The following is a 12861-nucleotide window of genomic DNA, read 5'->3' as shown; positions in this document are numbered from 1 at the left end:
ATAAAGATGAGTGTTCGAGAAGCTTGATTGCATGTACGTATATACTTTAGATAAGGTGATGGGTATAATACCTAAATTCACAAAGAGATATCCTCCAAATCCTTTTTGTGTTAGAGGATATATATATATATATATTTTTTTTTTCTCACTATTTTGCACTGTATATAAACCGTTTTGACCATAGTATGTGTAAAGGCCAAAAACGCCTATGACCATACTTGCTGTTTGTGTTGAACTGTCAAACATAAAACTATTCAATCTTATTTTTTTCTATTGAATGTTTATCCTAACAAGTACAATAAATATTATCAAGCTTCAAAACGGTTGGTCGAGCATGTTTGGTTGTCAATGGGACATCAACATTACAAATTTTGAAAAATATTTTGGGATTTTTTTGTCTTTTTGGGTCCAAAATGTGGATTATAATTGGTCAGTGAAGAAAACAACAGTTTGGACATGAAGTTCAAGGTGTCCTTAAAAAAGGGACCCAACTTGGCCATTGTGAACAATTTTTTCTTTGAAATATAAAGGCAACATCAAATGCATGCAAATTCGGCCAAAATAGGCTTAGATGTTAAAGGGTTAACTAAATGATACTGTAGCGACTTAAATGTTCCGCCCAAATGCATGATGGGAAGTTGGGCAACCATGACTGTCAGTGGTGGATGCAAATGGTATATGTTCTCTGCGTTGTGTTCAATTCAGGGTGTCAAAAAAAAAAGGCCATCTCCTGCCATTCTTCCCCACGTCGCTTGTTACAATAGTTATTGTTGTGGAAGAGATAGTAATAGTAATTGTTGTGGAAGAGATGCCAAAGCTTATGCCAATAAATAGCGCGGCCCCAATGAATGCCTGTGTCCACTCCACTTGCTTGTCTCTGCCTCTTAGCTGTTAATATACATAAAACAGCGCCATTGTGGTCTGTTTGCGGCAATGCATGAGTAGGTCGTTCCGTGCATGCGTTAAATATTTTAACGTGAATTATAATAGTAGTAGTCCCTGGGTTACAACGTACCCGACTTATGTGATTTCTACTTTACGACGCCGGAGTCTCGTCTGGCATTTTATCTCCAGTGTTTTTTTTTTTAATTTATTGGGTTTTTTTTGTCGTGTAAACAGTACCTTATTGTACCTCACAGTATCTTATTTTTTTACTTTATTCTATGAATATGACTATTCTGCCCTTTGGCAAAATATGTATTTGATTTTATAATGTTGACTTTTGTTTTGTGATAAATGCTTTTATTTTAGTGCAGGAAGCGTACAGCAGGTAGTACTTCCGCACACGGGGAAGTAGGGATGGGAATTGATAGGATTTTTACGATTCCGATTCCATTATCGATATTGCTTAACAATTCGATTCTTTATCGATTCTCTTATCGATTCTAATTTGGGGAAAAAGAAGAACAAATGTTTTGATTGGCATCGAGTTTGTTTAATCAGAAGTCACAACCTTACAAACTCACAATGAGGTCAGAAGATGCCCAAAGCCTCAATATTAACGTGGCAATAAGTGACAAATGCACAAGAATGTGTAACATTTTACTGAAACAATTTTCTAATAGAAATAAAAAATATTGGTATATATTGGCATATAGGTCGTTGTTCTGCCATTGGCAATATGTGTTAAGCAGGGGTCCCCAAACCTTTTCCTGTGAGGGCCACATAACTTTTAACTGATGAGGGGCCGGGGTCAGTTTGAACAGAACACAGAAAAAGTGTGACGATTGCGGGAGTGCCGAAATGTAAAAAATTATTGTTTTTCAGAAAGCCGCAATCAAATAACCCTTTCTGGATTGTTCACGGAACAAAAGTAAATTAAATAAAAATAATAATATAATATGATATAATAATAATAAATAATAATAACACTATTAATCAAATAGATAATAACCAAATAACCCTCTCTGAGTTCTTCACAGAAAAAGGCCAGAAAATAAATAACACTATTGAGAAAAAAAAAAAATCAAAATGCTCTCTGGTAATGTTCAGGGGTCGGACCAAATGTGGGGGCGGGCCGTAACCGGCCCACAGGCCGTAGTTTGGGGACCCCTGTTAAAGTGTATTATTTACCAGTATATTGAAATGCATGCCTTTTAGTTTTTATGGCGCTTTCACGCTCAAGTGGGGGCACCCTTGCGCTTCCTCACGCGAAGAAGAACGCGCTCACGTGAAGAAGAGCGCGCTTACACGCGAAGAAGAAATGCCAGTGTAGGCGCACTATCCTATTCCCCTCACTATCCACTCCTTACTCTCGCTATATGATTATATAACTTTAACATTTGTTAATAATACGCTCTGTGTGTATTATCATCCATCGCTTTTCCTTTTTAAATGGGCACTTTTAAGCGAATGCAAGAAGTAACAACGGGAACATTTTTAAACAGGCATTTCGGGAGAGCATTTCGACTCTTCGGCCATTCGGCCAATCATATAGCGACTCTTCGGCCATTCGGCCAATCATATAGCGAGAGCGAGTGGATAGTGAGGGGAAGAGGATAGTGAACCTACACCGCATCCAAGCGAGTGAGCAAGTTAGTGAGAGAGGGGAAACACTGCTACGAGCCTACGTTCTTTTTTAATGTTTGTAAAATATCTACAGAGTCAACGCCTGTATGTATCATGTTTTGTGTTGTTGTTGTTGTGTGTTTCCACTCGCGATCGGACACTTAAATCCAGTTCTGTAGTGGTTTGAACGATGTGCTAATGCTAGCGAACGCATGCTAACCGTTTATTATTACTGTAGCTAATCATTGCTGATTTACGTTGATGCAAACCTGTTTGTTATTGGGGACGAAATTGATTTGTTTCATTTCTAGTTTTAGTTTCACTCTTCAAGTAATGGTTGAATAAAGTCAGCAAATTATACCAACGTCTTCTGTATCCTCATTTGGGAGTTTCGCTAGCTGTATAGCCAGGACTAAGCCTTAGCGTCTTGGTGAGGACAGTGCAGTGGTATTCCCTCCCGATGCAGTTATCTCCACCTTGCAAAACTGCAAGTCGTTTTGTTGTCATTTTTCCTCGTGAAGTGAAGACACACTTTCGAGCGTTTGAACCTACGTGCTGTCATTGTTATGTTTACGGCTGCAATGCTAGAGCTAAACCATCATAACCTTTCATTTTCACCCTCTTTCCTGGTGAAGTGTAGCCAAACTTTGGAGCGGGTGGTTCTCGGCGCCATGCTAGTTTGATGCGTCTGGACAACAAGACACGTCACGACGCAATATGCGTCTTTAGGAATCGTTAAAGGGATCGTTCAGGCTTTTTCATTGTGATGTCGAGGCCTCGAAACACAAGGAACCGGTTCGGAATTGGAATCGGATTTCGATTCCCATCCCTACGGGTAAGAGCTCATGTACACACGAAGAACGTATTTGCATACAGGCGCACACATGGAAGAATGCATTTGCTCCCACGAAGAAGTCGCGTAGCTGAGTGAGAAAGAGAGGGGAAAGACTACAGCTTAGCTCGCTGCCAACGTCTTGGCGAGGACAGTAGAATGACTTACAGTTTAATAAATGTTTTTGGATGGTTATTTTGTAGAGGGTATTTAGGGATACTTAAAGGGTTAATTCCGATTTACACAGAAATTTAGGTTACATTGCTAGCGTAGGAACGGAACTTGTTTGTAACCCAGGGAATACCTGTACTGTCATTTGATATTGTCATTTGAGCAAGGGTGTGCAGACTTTTTCTTTTTAGTCACCTCTCATCACGGCTGGCCCCCACGCAGACGCGACCTCCGTGCCGCGGTGCCGGGTTATTGCATGAGCGCTGGCGCAGCTCAAATCCTGTACCGCAGCTGGTGCTGCATTGTCCCCATGACGACCAAGGCGTCCACCCTCCGTTCCTAAGGTGACACACAAACAATAGGGATCTCATTAGAACAGGAGCGCTCAAAAACTGTCGTCCTCAAGGGAACGAGAAGAGCGTTAAAATGAACAGATGGGACAGCTTATTAGTTTATGAAGTGTTAAAAAAGGTTCATTTTACAAAAAAATTCTAAAAAAACCTAAATAATTTAAATAAATAATTTCAAAATGTGCTTATATATTTGTATACATATATACTGTACATATATATAAAATAACAATACAATATATAACGAATTAGAATTACCAATATATTATATTATATACAGTCCGTGACAAAAGTCTTGTCGCTTATCCATTTTGTAGAAACAATTGCTAATAACCTGACTTTTAATTATTCAATTGGTTTCAGAAATGGCTCATATGAACTCTAAGACCCTCCCAAAGATGTTGAATGTACAAAAATATACGTATTTGTTTCACTGAAAAAAGATTTATTATTTAATGAAGACAAAGTTTATAATATAAGAGGCAGCTAAGATTTGTTGATATTTCAGACTGTTTATGTTGCCTTCCACCCTGCAGATCTGTCGCACACCCCACACTGGATGTAACACCAGACCATGATTTTGCCACCACCAAACTTCACTGTTTTCTGAGTGAATCTCGGATCCATGCGGGTTCCAGTAGGTCTCCTGCAATATTTGTGGCGACTGTGGTGTAATTCAATGGAAGATTCATCTGAAAAATCCACCTTTTGCCACTTTTCCAGCGTCTATCCTTTTGACAGGCATTGGGCCTTGGCAAATGCCACACGGTTTTTTAATTGTCTGCACTCTGAGAGATGTGCAGGGTGTGATATCAACATATCTTAGCTGCCTCTTACATTCATAACCATAAAAAGGGACAAATTCTGCAGCAGGATGGTGTCCATCGCATACTTCAATCTCTACCTCAAAGTTCAAGGCAAAAAAGATCAAGATCCTCCAGGACTGGCCAGCCCAGTCACCAGACATGAACATCATTGAGCATGTCTGGGGTAGGATGAAAGAGGAAGCATGGAAGACGAAACCCAAGAATGTGAACTCTGGGAGGCATGCAAGACTGCTTTCCTTGATGTTCCTGATAACTTCATCAATAAATTGTATGAATCCTTGCCGAAGCCCATGGAAGTCATACAAAATATTAAATTTGGTTCTCACAGCACCACTACCTAATTCACCTATGTCATGTAAAATATTTTTGTATTTGAAGTACATTTTTGTTCAATTTTCACACTACTTTCTGTAGGCGACAAAAATATTGTCTTGCCAAAATTTGACATTTATGTCTTCATTAAATAATAAATCTTTTTTCAGTGAAACAAATATATTTTTGCTGCGATTGGCTGGCAACCAGTTCAGGGTGTCCCCTGCCTACTGCCCGTTGTTAGCTGGGATAGGCTCCAGCACCTCCGCGACCCTCGTGAGGAAAAAGCGGCATGGAAAATGAATGGATGAATGAAAATATATTTTTGTACATTTAACATCATTTGGGAGGGTGTTAGCGTTCATATGAGCCATTTCTGAAACCAATTGAATAATTAAAAGTCAGGTTATTAGCAATTGTTTCTACAAAATGGATAAGTGACAAGACTTTTGTCAGGTACTGTATTAATGTACTTTATACAAACTTGTTTGTGTAAGTTTTTAGCCACCATTAACACCATTAATATAATAATTTCTAATAAAAATACATTTTATCTATAATTAATTAACTCATGAGTTAATTTGTTCAGTAAATTAAGCTTTAAAAATGAGTAGGCACATTTTAATAAATATTTGTGACAAAAAAATGTTTAAATAAATTAATGCACGTTTCCCAAAAGTATAATAAAAACTCAACATAAAAATTACATTTTAATCAAAATATTAAGAATATTTTGTTTTTTTTCCCCGGACCTATATACAGTATGTAATATGTAAAATGGTTTGTTTGTTTTTGTTAAGTGTTCTTTGTTTTTTTACAAAGCAACGATACATTAAAAAAAATAAAAAATAAAATAAAAAATTAAGGGAGATAATTTTATACATATTGTATATAATTAAAAAAACATTTTAGACTTTACAATAAGTCTATTCAAAATAATAATGAGATGTAAAGAAAATAATTTAGCAAATGATGAAACTAGAAATGTATATGAATAACAAAAATTAAATGCACACATTTTAAGAAACAAACTTTCGAAACAAATGCTACATTATTGGAACAAATCATTTTTGAGCGATCTTTTAATTATTAAAAAAAAAAGACCAAAAATAAAATAAATAAATAAGGAGGACATTTGAATACCTCGGTTTTCATGCAACCATCTTAACGCAACAAACTAAGACGATTCTTATCAATTTTTAGAACAATTTACTTGTATTACTTCAAATCCTGGTCAATGTTCCCCACCTTGAGCAGTTGGCCACTTCAATGGTGGCGCCCTCGCACATCCGGCCTCCGCAGCGAGGGGCCGGGTTGTCACATGACCTAGAGCGGCACAAGCACGAACTGACGCCATCAACACCATCGTCGTTGTTGCAGGCCTGCCACGCCGTCCAGTTACCAAATGCGCCGTGCGTGGTCTGGTTATGCGTCTGGATGCCAAAATGGAACCAAGTTTCAGGGAATGTGCTACAGAGGGACCAACACTTGAAGTCTTGGACTTACCGGACATGCTGTGATGTTCTGCTTCCACTGGCTCATGTTGGTGCTGTCCTCCAGCGTGGTGCAGCGGCGCTGACGCATGTCCCAGCCGCAGTAAGGATCCCGGGCCTCCAAACACAGCCTGCAGGATGTGCAAACACAGTTCTTTCAGAAAATTGTTTAGAAAGGCTGGTAAGGTGTGTCTTTAATTGTATCAAACCTCCCAGTAGAAATCGAATCTATAACAGTCAGTGGCCGCCAATGAGTTAAACATAGAGGCCAGCTACCACCTACATGCAATAACCATAATAGGTAAGATGACCAGGAAATGGTCGAAATGGAATCTAAAATAGCTACGTAGTTTAACCAAATGGCAGCATTGCTGTGTTTTTCTCACCTGTTTTCTTGAAGCTTTTTGTTGGTCTAATCATGACAGACATGCCTACCATATTTCATGTTGCTAAGTGGCTGACTGGATAAGCTAAATTTTGACACTACTGGATTACTAGTACCGTAATTTTCGGACTATATGGCACACCTGACTATAAGCCGCCACCCACCAAATTTGACACGAAAACGGCATTTGTTTATAGATAAGCCGCACTGGAATGTATGCCGCAGCTCTCCTCACTGTGTCATGGGATATTTAAACCAAAAGATATTAACCGGTAACACAGCGGCATCATAAGACTGTCAAAATGAACCCCATGCAGCTTTGAACCAATTGTCTGCAAAGATTCATTGCTTCAAGAAGCTTCATTTGGAAAGTCTACCCCGGCTTCCACCTGCTGTCAACACTGTTGTCGTCCAATATGCCTCCTGGCATGCATTGCAGCACTTAAGATGTAAATTACAATCAAAATTTATGCTCTGTGCTAATTATTTCTTCAGTTACTGTTCTAGTAGTTTCATTAATTGCTAGCTATGGTATTTGGTAACATTTTATTTGACAGTGGTCCCATAAAACTGTCGTAAGACCATCATAAGTGTGACATGACCATGCCACTGGCATTAATGAATGCTTATGGCAGATGTCATTTTGTGTTATCCGGCAAATGATCTCACTTTTGAATGGACGACAAATTGAGTTAGTGACATTATTTGCCAGATGACACTAAATGACAACCGTCATAAGCATTCATTATTGCCCGTGATTGTGTCATGTCATAATTATGACGTCTTATGGTAGTCTTATGAAGCTGCTGTCAAATAAAGTATTACCTTTAACCCAAATAAATCAACAAATAAGCCACACTGGACAATAAGCTGCAAGATTCAAAATGAGGGAACAAAGTAGCGCCTTATAGTCAGAAAATTACGGTAATGACGAAATGAGGCTAAAAGAGCAACTTGGAACCAATGTAGCTGAACCCTAACCCTATTCCTGTACATTTTTGGGCATGACTTATTGAGACTTTTTTGAAAGTCTAACCATGATACGTTTCAAGCTGCTAGGTGAAACTGGCTAAGGGAGCTGAGTTTTAAAAAGGTTTGAAGGCCCACTTGAAATCAAAAACTAATTTCTACAGTATGCATTATTGTAGCTTTGACTTTTAAATTAGAAACTTCCTACTTGCTTTGGAGCAAAACTTATCAAGACTTTTTTGTCTCCTCATGATAGACATGCATCCAAAATTCCATGTTGCTAAGTGAAACGCGCTGCCAGGTCTAAATATTGAGGCTACAGGAAGGACTCAGATTAATGACAAAATGAAGCTAAAATGGCACACTGAAACCAACGTGGCTGGCATCCTATATCTTTTTAGGCATGGCGTCCTGAGACTTTTTTGTAGGTTTACTCATTATAGATATGTGTAACTGTCAAGTGAAACTGGCTCCGGAGGCTGAATTTTCAAGAAGTATTTAGGCTGCATTGAAATGGGAAAAACAACTGTTTTGACCATTTCTTTGAATCAAAATGGCAGACTTCCTATTTTTTTGGGAGCAAGGCTTCTTGAGACTTTTTAGGGGTGAGGGTGAGGTGTCACATAATCATCATCATGCCTATCAAATTTCGTGTTTCTAAAACAAAACTGACTGCAGGGGCTAAATATTGAGGCTATTGGGAGGACTCCTAATCATGAGAAAATTAAACAAAAGGGGCACGTTGAAACTAGGACTGCAGCTATCAATTATTTTAGTAGTGGATTAATTGATGAACTACTTAGTTTGAATAATCGAGTAATTGGATAAGAAACATAAAAAATTAAAATACCTGAGCTGGGCCTCAAGTGGTATTAAAAAAATAAATAAATGAGGATCTAAGTACAACAAAAGAATAATTGAATAATTTACAAAGTTTAACTTTTTAAGTTTTTCTTTTTTCTTTTCTTTTCTTTTTTTTTTTTTTTTTTTTTTTTACAATGCTCTTAACAAATAGCTCAAACACATATTCCCACAAAAAACGGCTAAATATACCTATAAACTAAATTACGACTGCATTAAAAAAACAGCTCAAACAAAAACTTATGTTGGCCTTAACCGGGAGCAGCTGGATTCAGCCATGTGAAATGAGTTATGTCATATTGACTGTTGCCACTAGAGGGCAGTGTATCCACCAAAATCAATTAAACTAAATGCAAACACTTTTAAAACAAACCATTACAATGCCACTTTGATTTAAAGAATACTCGAAGCAGCAAAATTTAATTTGAATCTTTTTTATAATCAAATTACTTGATTTAATCAATTAATCGTTGCAGCACTAGTTGAAACTAACGTGGCTGGCTTCATGTATCCTTTTGGGTTTATGCTTGTCAGTCAAACTGGCTCTCAAAGCAAGACCGCCTTGAAATGTCCAAACCAAATCTGTAACAGCACTTTGAATACAGATGGAAGACTTCCTATTTGTTTTAGAGTATAGCTTCTTCAGACTTTTTTTGTGGGTTAGGGTTAGGTTGGGGCTTCTTCTGATACACATGCCTTTCAAATTCTATGTTGCTACGTGAAAATGACTTCGGCCCTGAATTTTCAAATATTCTAATTAAGTACGGTGTACAGTATGATCTAAAATGAATGAAGGCTACTGTGTTGAGCAGGGGTGCTCAAGTCCAGACCTCGAGAGCCCCTTTCCAGCTTGTGTTCCATTTCTCCCTCCTTCAACACACCTGACTCAAATAATCAGGATCATTATAAGGCTCCTGCAGAGCTTGCTGATGAGCTGATCATTTGATTCAGGTGTGTTCAAAGAGGGAGACATGAAAAATAAGCTGGATAGGGGCTCTCGAGTACCGGACTTGGGCACCCCTGGTGTTGAGGTTTGTCACATTAATAACAGCCACTTTTTCATAACGATTGCTCAATACATCGGAAAATAATCCAAAGGGTTGGCATGAAGTTGCTTCCCCAGCTAGCAGACATGCTACATCACTCATTTAAATATTCATAAGCTGCAGTGAAGCAGCTGTAATGGCGGCTAATTGAATGTTAAGCCGCTAATGAGTATCCTGACGTAAAGGATGACTGTAGCGGCTCGTTAGCTTCACTTCCTGTCTGTTTCCACAGCACTTCCTGTCAGCATTTTCTTTCACTAAAAGGTGCCATTCGATGTGAATGAAGAGACAGCAGGTGGTCGTATGTAATGATTGTGCGATTGGGCGGCTCAAGGTCAATAATGTGACGTCACAAAGAGCTCTCATTTGTAAATCAGCTGTACAGAACTAAGCAGCAGCAGCAGGCAAAGGTAAAGTCAAAGTCAAGGATTGGCTCATTTCCTGCTCTCCTCCGGACCAGGAGTATGCTTTTCAGCCCATTTAGGAGTAATAGAGAGAGAGAAAACCAGAATAATTTACGATTTCAGACAGTCATTGGTTAAAGTGGTAATTATAATTCCCAGCGCATTTAAAGCGTCTGAGAGTAAAAGTTGTCCTTAGGCTTCTGTCTAGTGTTAACACTAGAAAACCCAGCAAAGGCCGACTCGGCCCTTCCCCAAGACAAATATTCCTAATAGTCCCAAACAATGGCCGATTTGGCCTCTTCCTAAAAAACCCAGAGGTGGCCCAAATGACCCAAGTGCTTTTGAATTAGCAAGACATTGTCCGACAGACAGCAACCATTCATATGTAAATGCAACCACTAGACATACCGTAATTTCTCGAATATAACGCACACTTTTTTTCCCCAAAATCAACTTGTAAACTCATGGTGTGCATTATAAACGGGTACATGGATGGAGACAGAAATATATGTGTACTACATATATATATAAACCGATTTTTTTTTCATTGACACGGCCACGTTGTGTTGAAGAAACGTATGCGGCGACCCGTTGCCGACCATTACGGTACGTGACGTCACCGTTTTGTTTCGGTAATACTTCATCTATCAACCTACAGTAGGCTCTCAAAGCTGTAATTGATTCTCATAAAATTTTGTCTGTCTTTATTTGGAGGCAATTTTTGCATTCAAACACATTTTGCTTTCATTCAAGTGACTTTTGTTTTCGATTGAAAATATATACTTTGATTGAAGTAATTTTTTTTTTTGATTGACTAAGACATACACAAATCTACCTACAAATTTGACAACCTACAGTAGGCTTTCAAAGCTGTGATTGATTCTAATAAAATATAAGAACATATCAAAAGCAAAATAAATATACCAACACAAGAATTTTTTTGTCTGTCTTTATTTTGAGGCAACTTTTGCATTCAAACACATTTTGCTTTCATTCAAGTGACTTTTGTTTTTGATTGAAAATATATACTTTGATTGAAGGAACCTTTTTTTTTTTGGATTGACTAAGACATACACAAATCTACCTACAAATTTATCAACCTGCAGTAGGCAAGTAAGAAATAAGTGTCTGAAAGTAGCCTGACTAGTAGTCAGGCTACTTTAGCTGAGGAGGGGGTTGGGCGAAAAAGGCTCAAGTCAAGCTACTTTAGCTGAGAAAGGGGTTGAGCGAAAGAGAAAGCAGACTCACTCCGCAAGGTTTCGCCCAACCCCCTTCTCAGCTAAAGTAGCTTGACTTGAGCCTTTTTCGCCCAACCCCCTTCTCAGTTAAAGTACCCTGACTACTTGTCAGGCTACCTTCAGACACATATTTCTTACTTGACACTAAACTGCTAAACCTCTGAGAATATTTTAATAACAGTATTTTAATAGTTCTAATTCATTCGGATGTATTTGTTTGAATACCCTCTACATGTTAAAAACAACATTTTTAAAAAGATCAATTAACAGTTTGCTGTGGATATACAGTACATTTATATGCACAGATATTTAGAAATACTACGTACAACTAAGGACACCAAGACACAGTGGTGAAACGAAGAGCACAACACATGAAATTGCTGGGAAAAAAATATGCAAGATTAGTAAATACAACTCTTGGTTCAGAAACAAGCTATCATTCAGGTTTCATACAATGGTGTAAATATTACATTGAATTTGAAACCATATTAAATTAAAATGAACTAGTGCTCCACATCTATGTGCATGTGTTGTGGACCCTTCCGTTAGTTACAAGGGTTTGTTTTGTTTGCTTTGCTTAAATTAAATGAAACAAGCTTCATACATCCAAACAATATTCTAACAGCTGATGACCAGTATCATCTACTCTCAATGCGTTTTCTTCAGTCAGAAAAGTAATAGTTAAAAAAAGATTAATCACGATAAAATTGCACTAATTAGGGGTATAATAAATAAAAAATCGACATCACTAATTGTAATGTTAGTTCATTGTTCACTGTGTTTTTTTTCATTTGTAAGGTTTGTTTTGTTTTTCAGTGCACTTTTTGTCGTTGCTTTTGGTTACGTAACAACTGGCCGAACGGACTTATGACGTACGTGAGTGTAAAGAGGTGTCCCAATTCGTAGGGCTGATGTTTCAAACCCTACCTCTTATTGCTTCGTTTGAAAGGCCAAGGGGTGGGCCAAGGGGTAGAAATGGGATGCGGTAGGCGGTAGGGTAGGCTCGGCTTGGGGGCGGATCTCCAGGGTGTCCCAAAATGGGACACCCTTGGTAATATGAGAGAGCACCAAAACCCCATTGACTTCTAGTGTTAATCTTAAAAAAATCCGGAACTCCTATTGTATGATTTTTTTCAATAATTTATTCGTAATTTTTGGGGTTCATAAGTATTTGTACCCTTGAGAAAATCATTGCTAATATTTAGTGCAGCAGCCATTTTTTGCAATTACAGAGGTCAGACATTTTCTGTAGTTCTTCACCAGGTTTTCCCATATGGAAACAGGGATTTTGGCCCATTCCTCCACACAAATCTTCTCTAGATCAGTCAGGTTTCGGGGCTGTCGTTGAGAAACACCAAATTTCAGCTCCATCCAAAGAGTTTCTGGATTCTTGGATTGATGTCTGGAGTCCACGCCAGAACCTTGAAATGCATTTTACGCAGCCACTCCTTGGTCAGCTTGGCTG

At 38.3% G+C, this 12861-nt stretch overlaps 1 protein-coding gene across 5 annotated transcripts in view; it reads right to left on the bottom strand.

The window, feature by feature from the left end:
- The window catches only part of sema5ba (sema domain, seven thrombospondin repeats (type 1 and type 1-like), transmembrane domain (TM) and short cytoplasmic domain, (semaphorin) 5Ba), a 242106-nt gene that overhangs the window by 34057 nt on the left and 195188 nt on the right, over positions 1–12861 (bottom strand). For all 5 annotated transcript variants that reach the window (XM_057852117.1, XM_057852115.1, XM_057852114.1 and 2 more), the window contains 3 exons: positions 6507–6624; positions 6249–6433; positions 3707–3850 (listed from right to left, as the gene is read on the bottom strand). In XM_057852117.1, coding sequence (XP_057708100.1) covers positions 3707–3850; positions 6249–6433; positions 6507–6624 — 447 coding nt within the window. The remainder of the gene's footprint in view (positions 1–3706; positions 3851–6248; positions 6434–6506; positions 6625–12861) is intronic.

This window comes from Corythoichthys intestinalis, chromosome 12 (assembly GCF_030265065.1).
Source record: "Corythoichthys intestinalis isolate RoL2023-P3 chromosome 12, ASM3026506v1, whole genome shotgun sequence".
Taxonomy (NCBI): domain Eukaryota; kingdom Metazoa; phylum Chordata; class Actinopteri; order Syngnathiformes; family Syngnathidae; genus Corythoichthys; species Corythoichthys intestinalis.
Note: the sequence above shows the minus strand (reverse complement) of the source record. Positions and strands in the feature narration are given on the sequence as shown.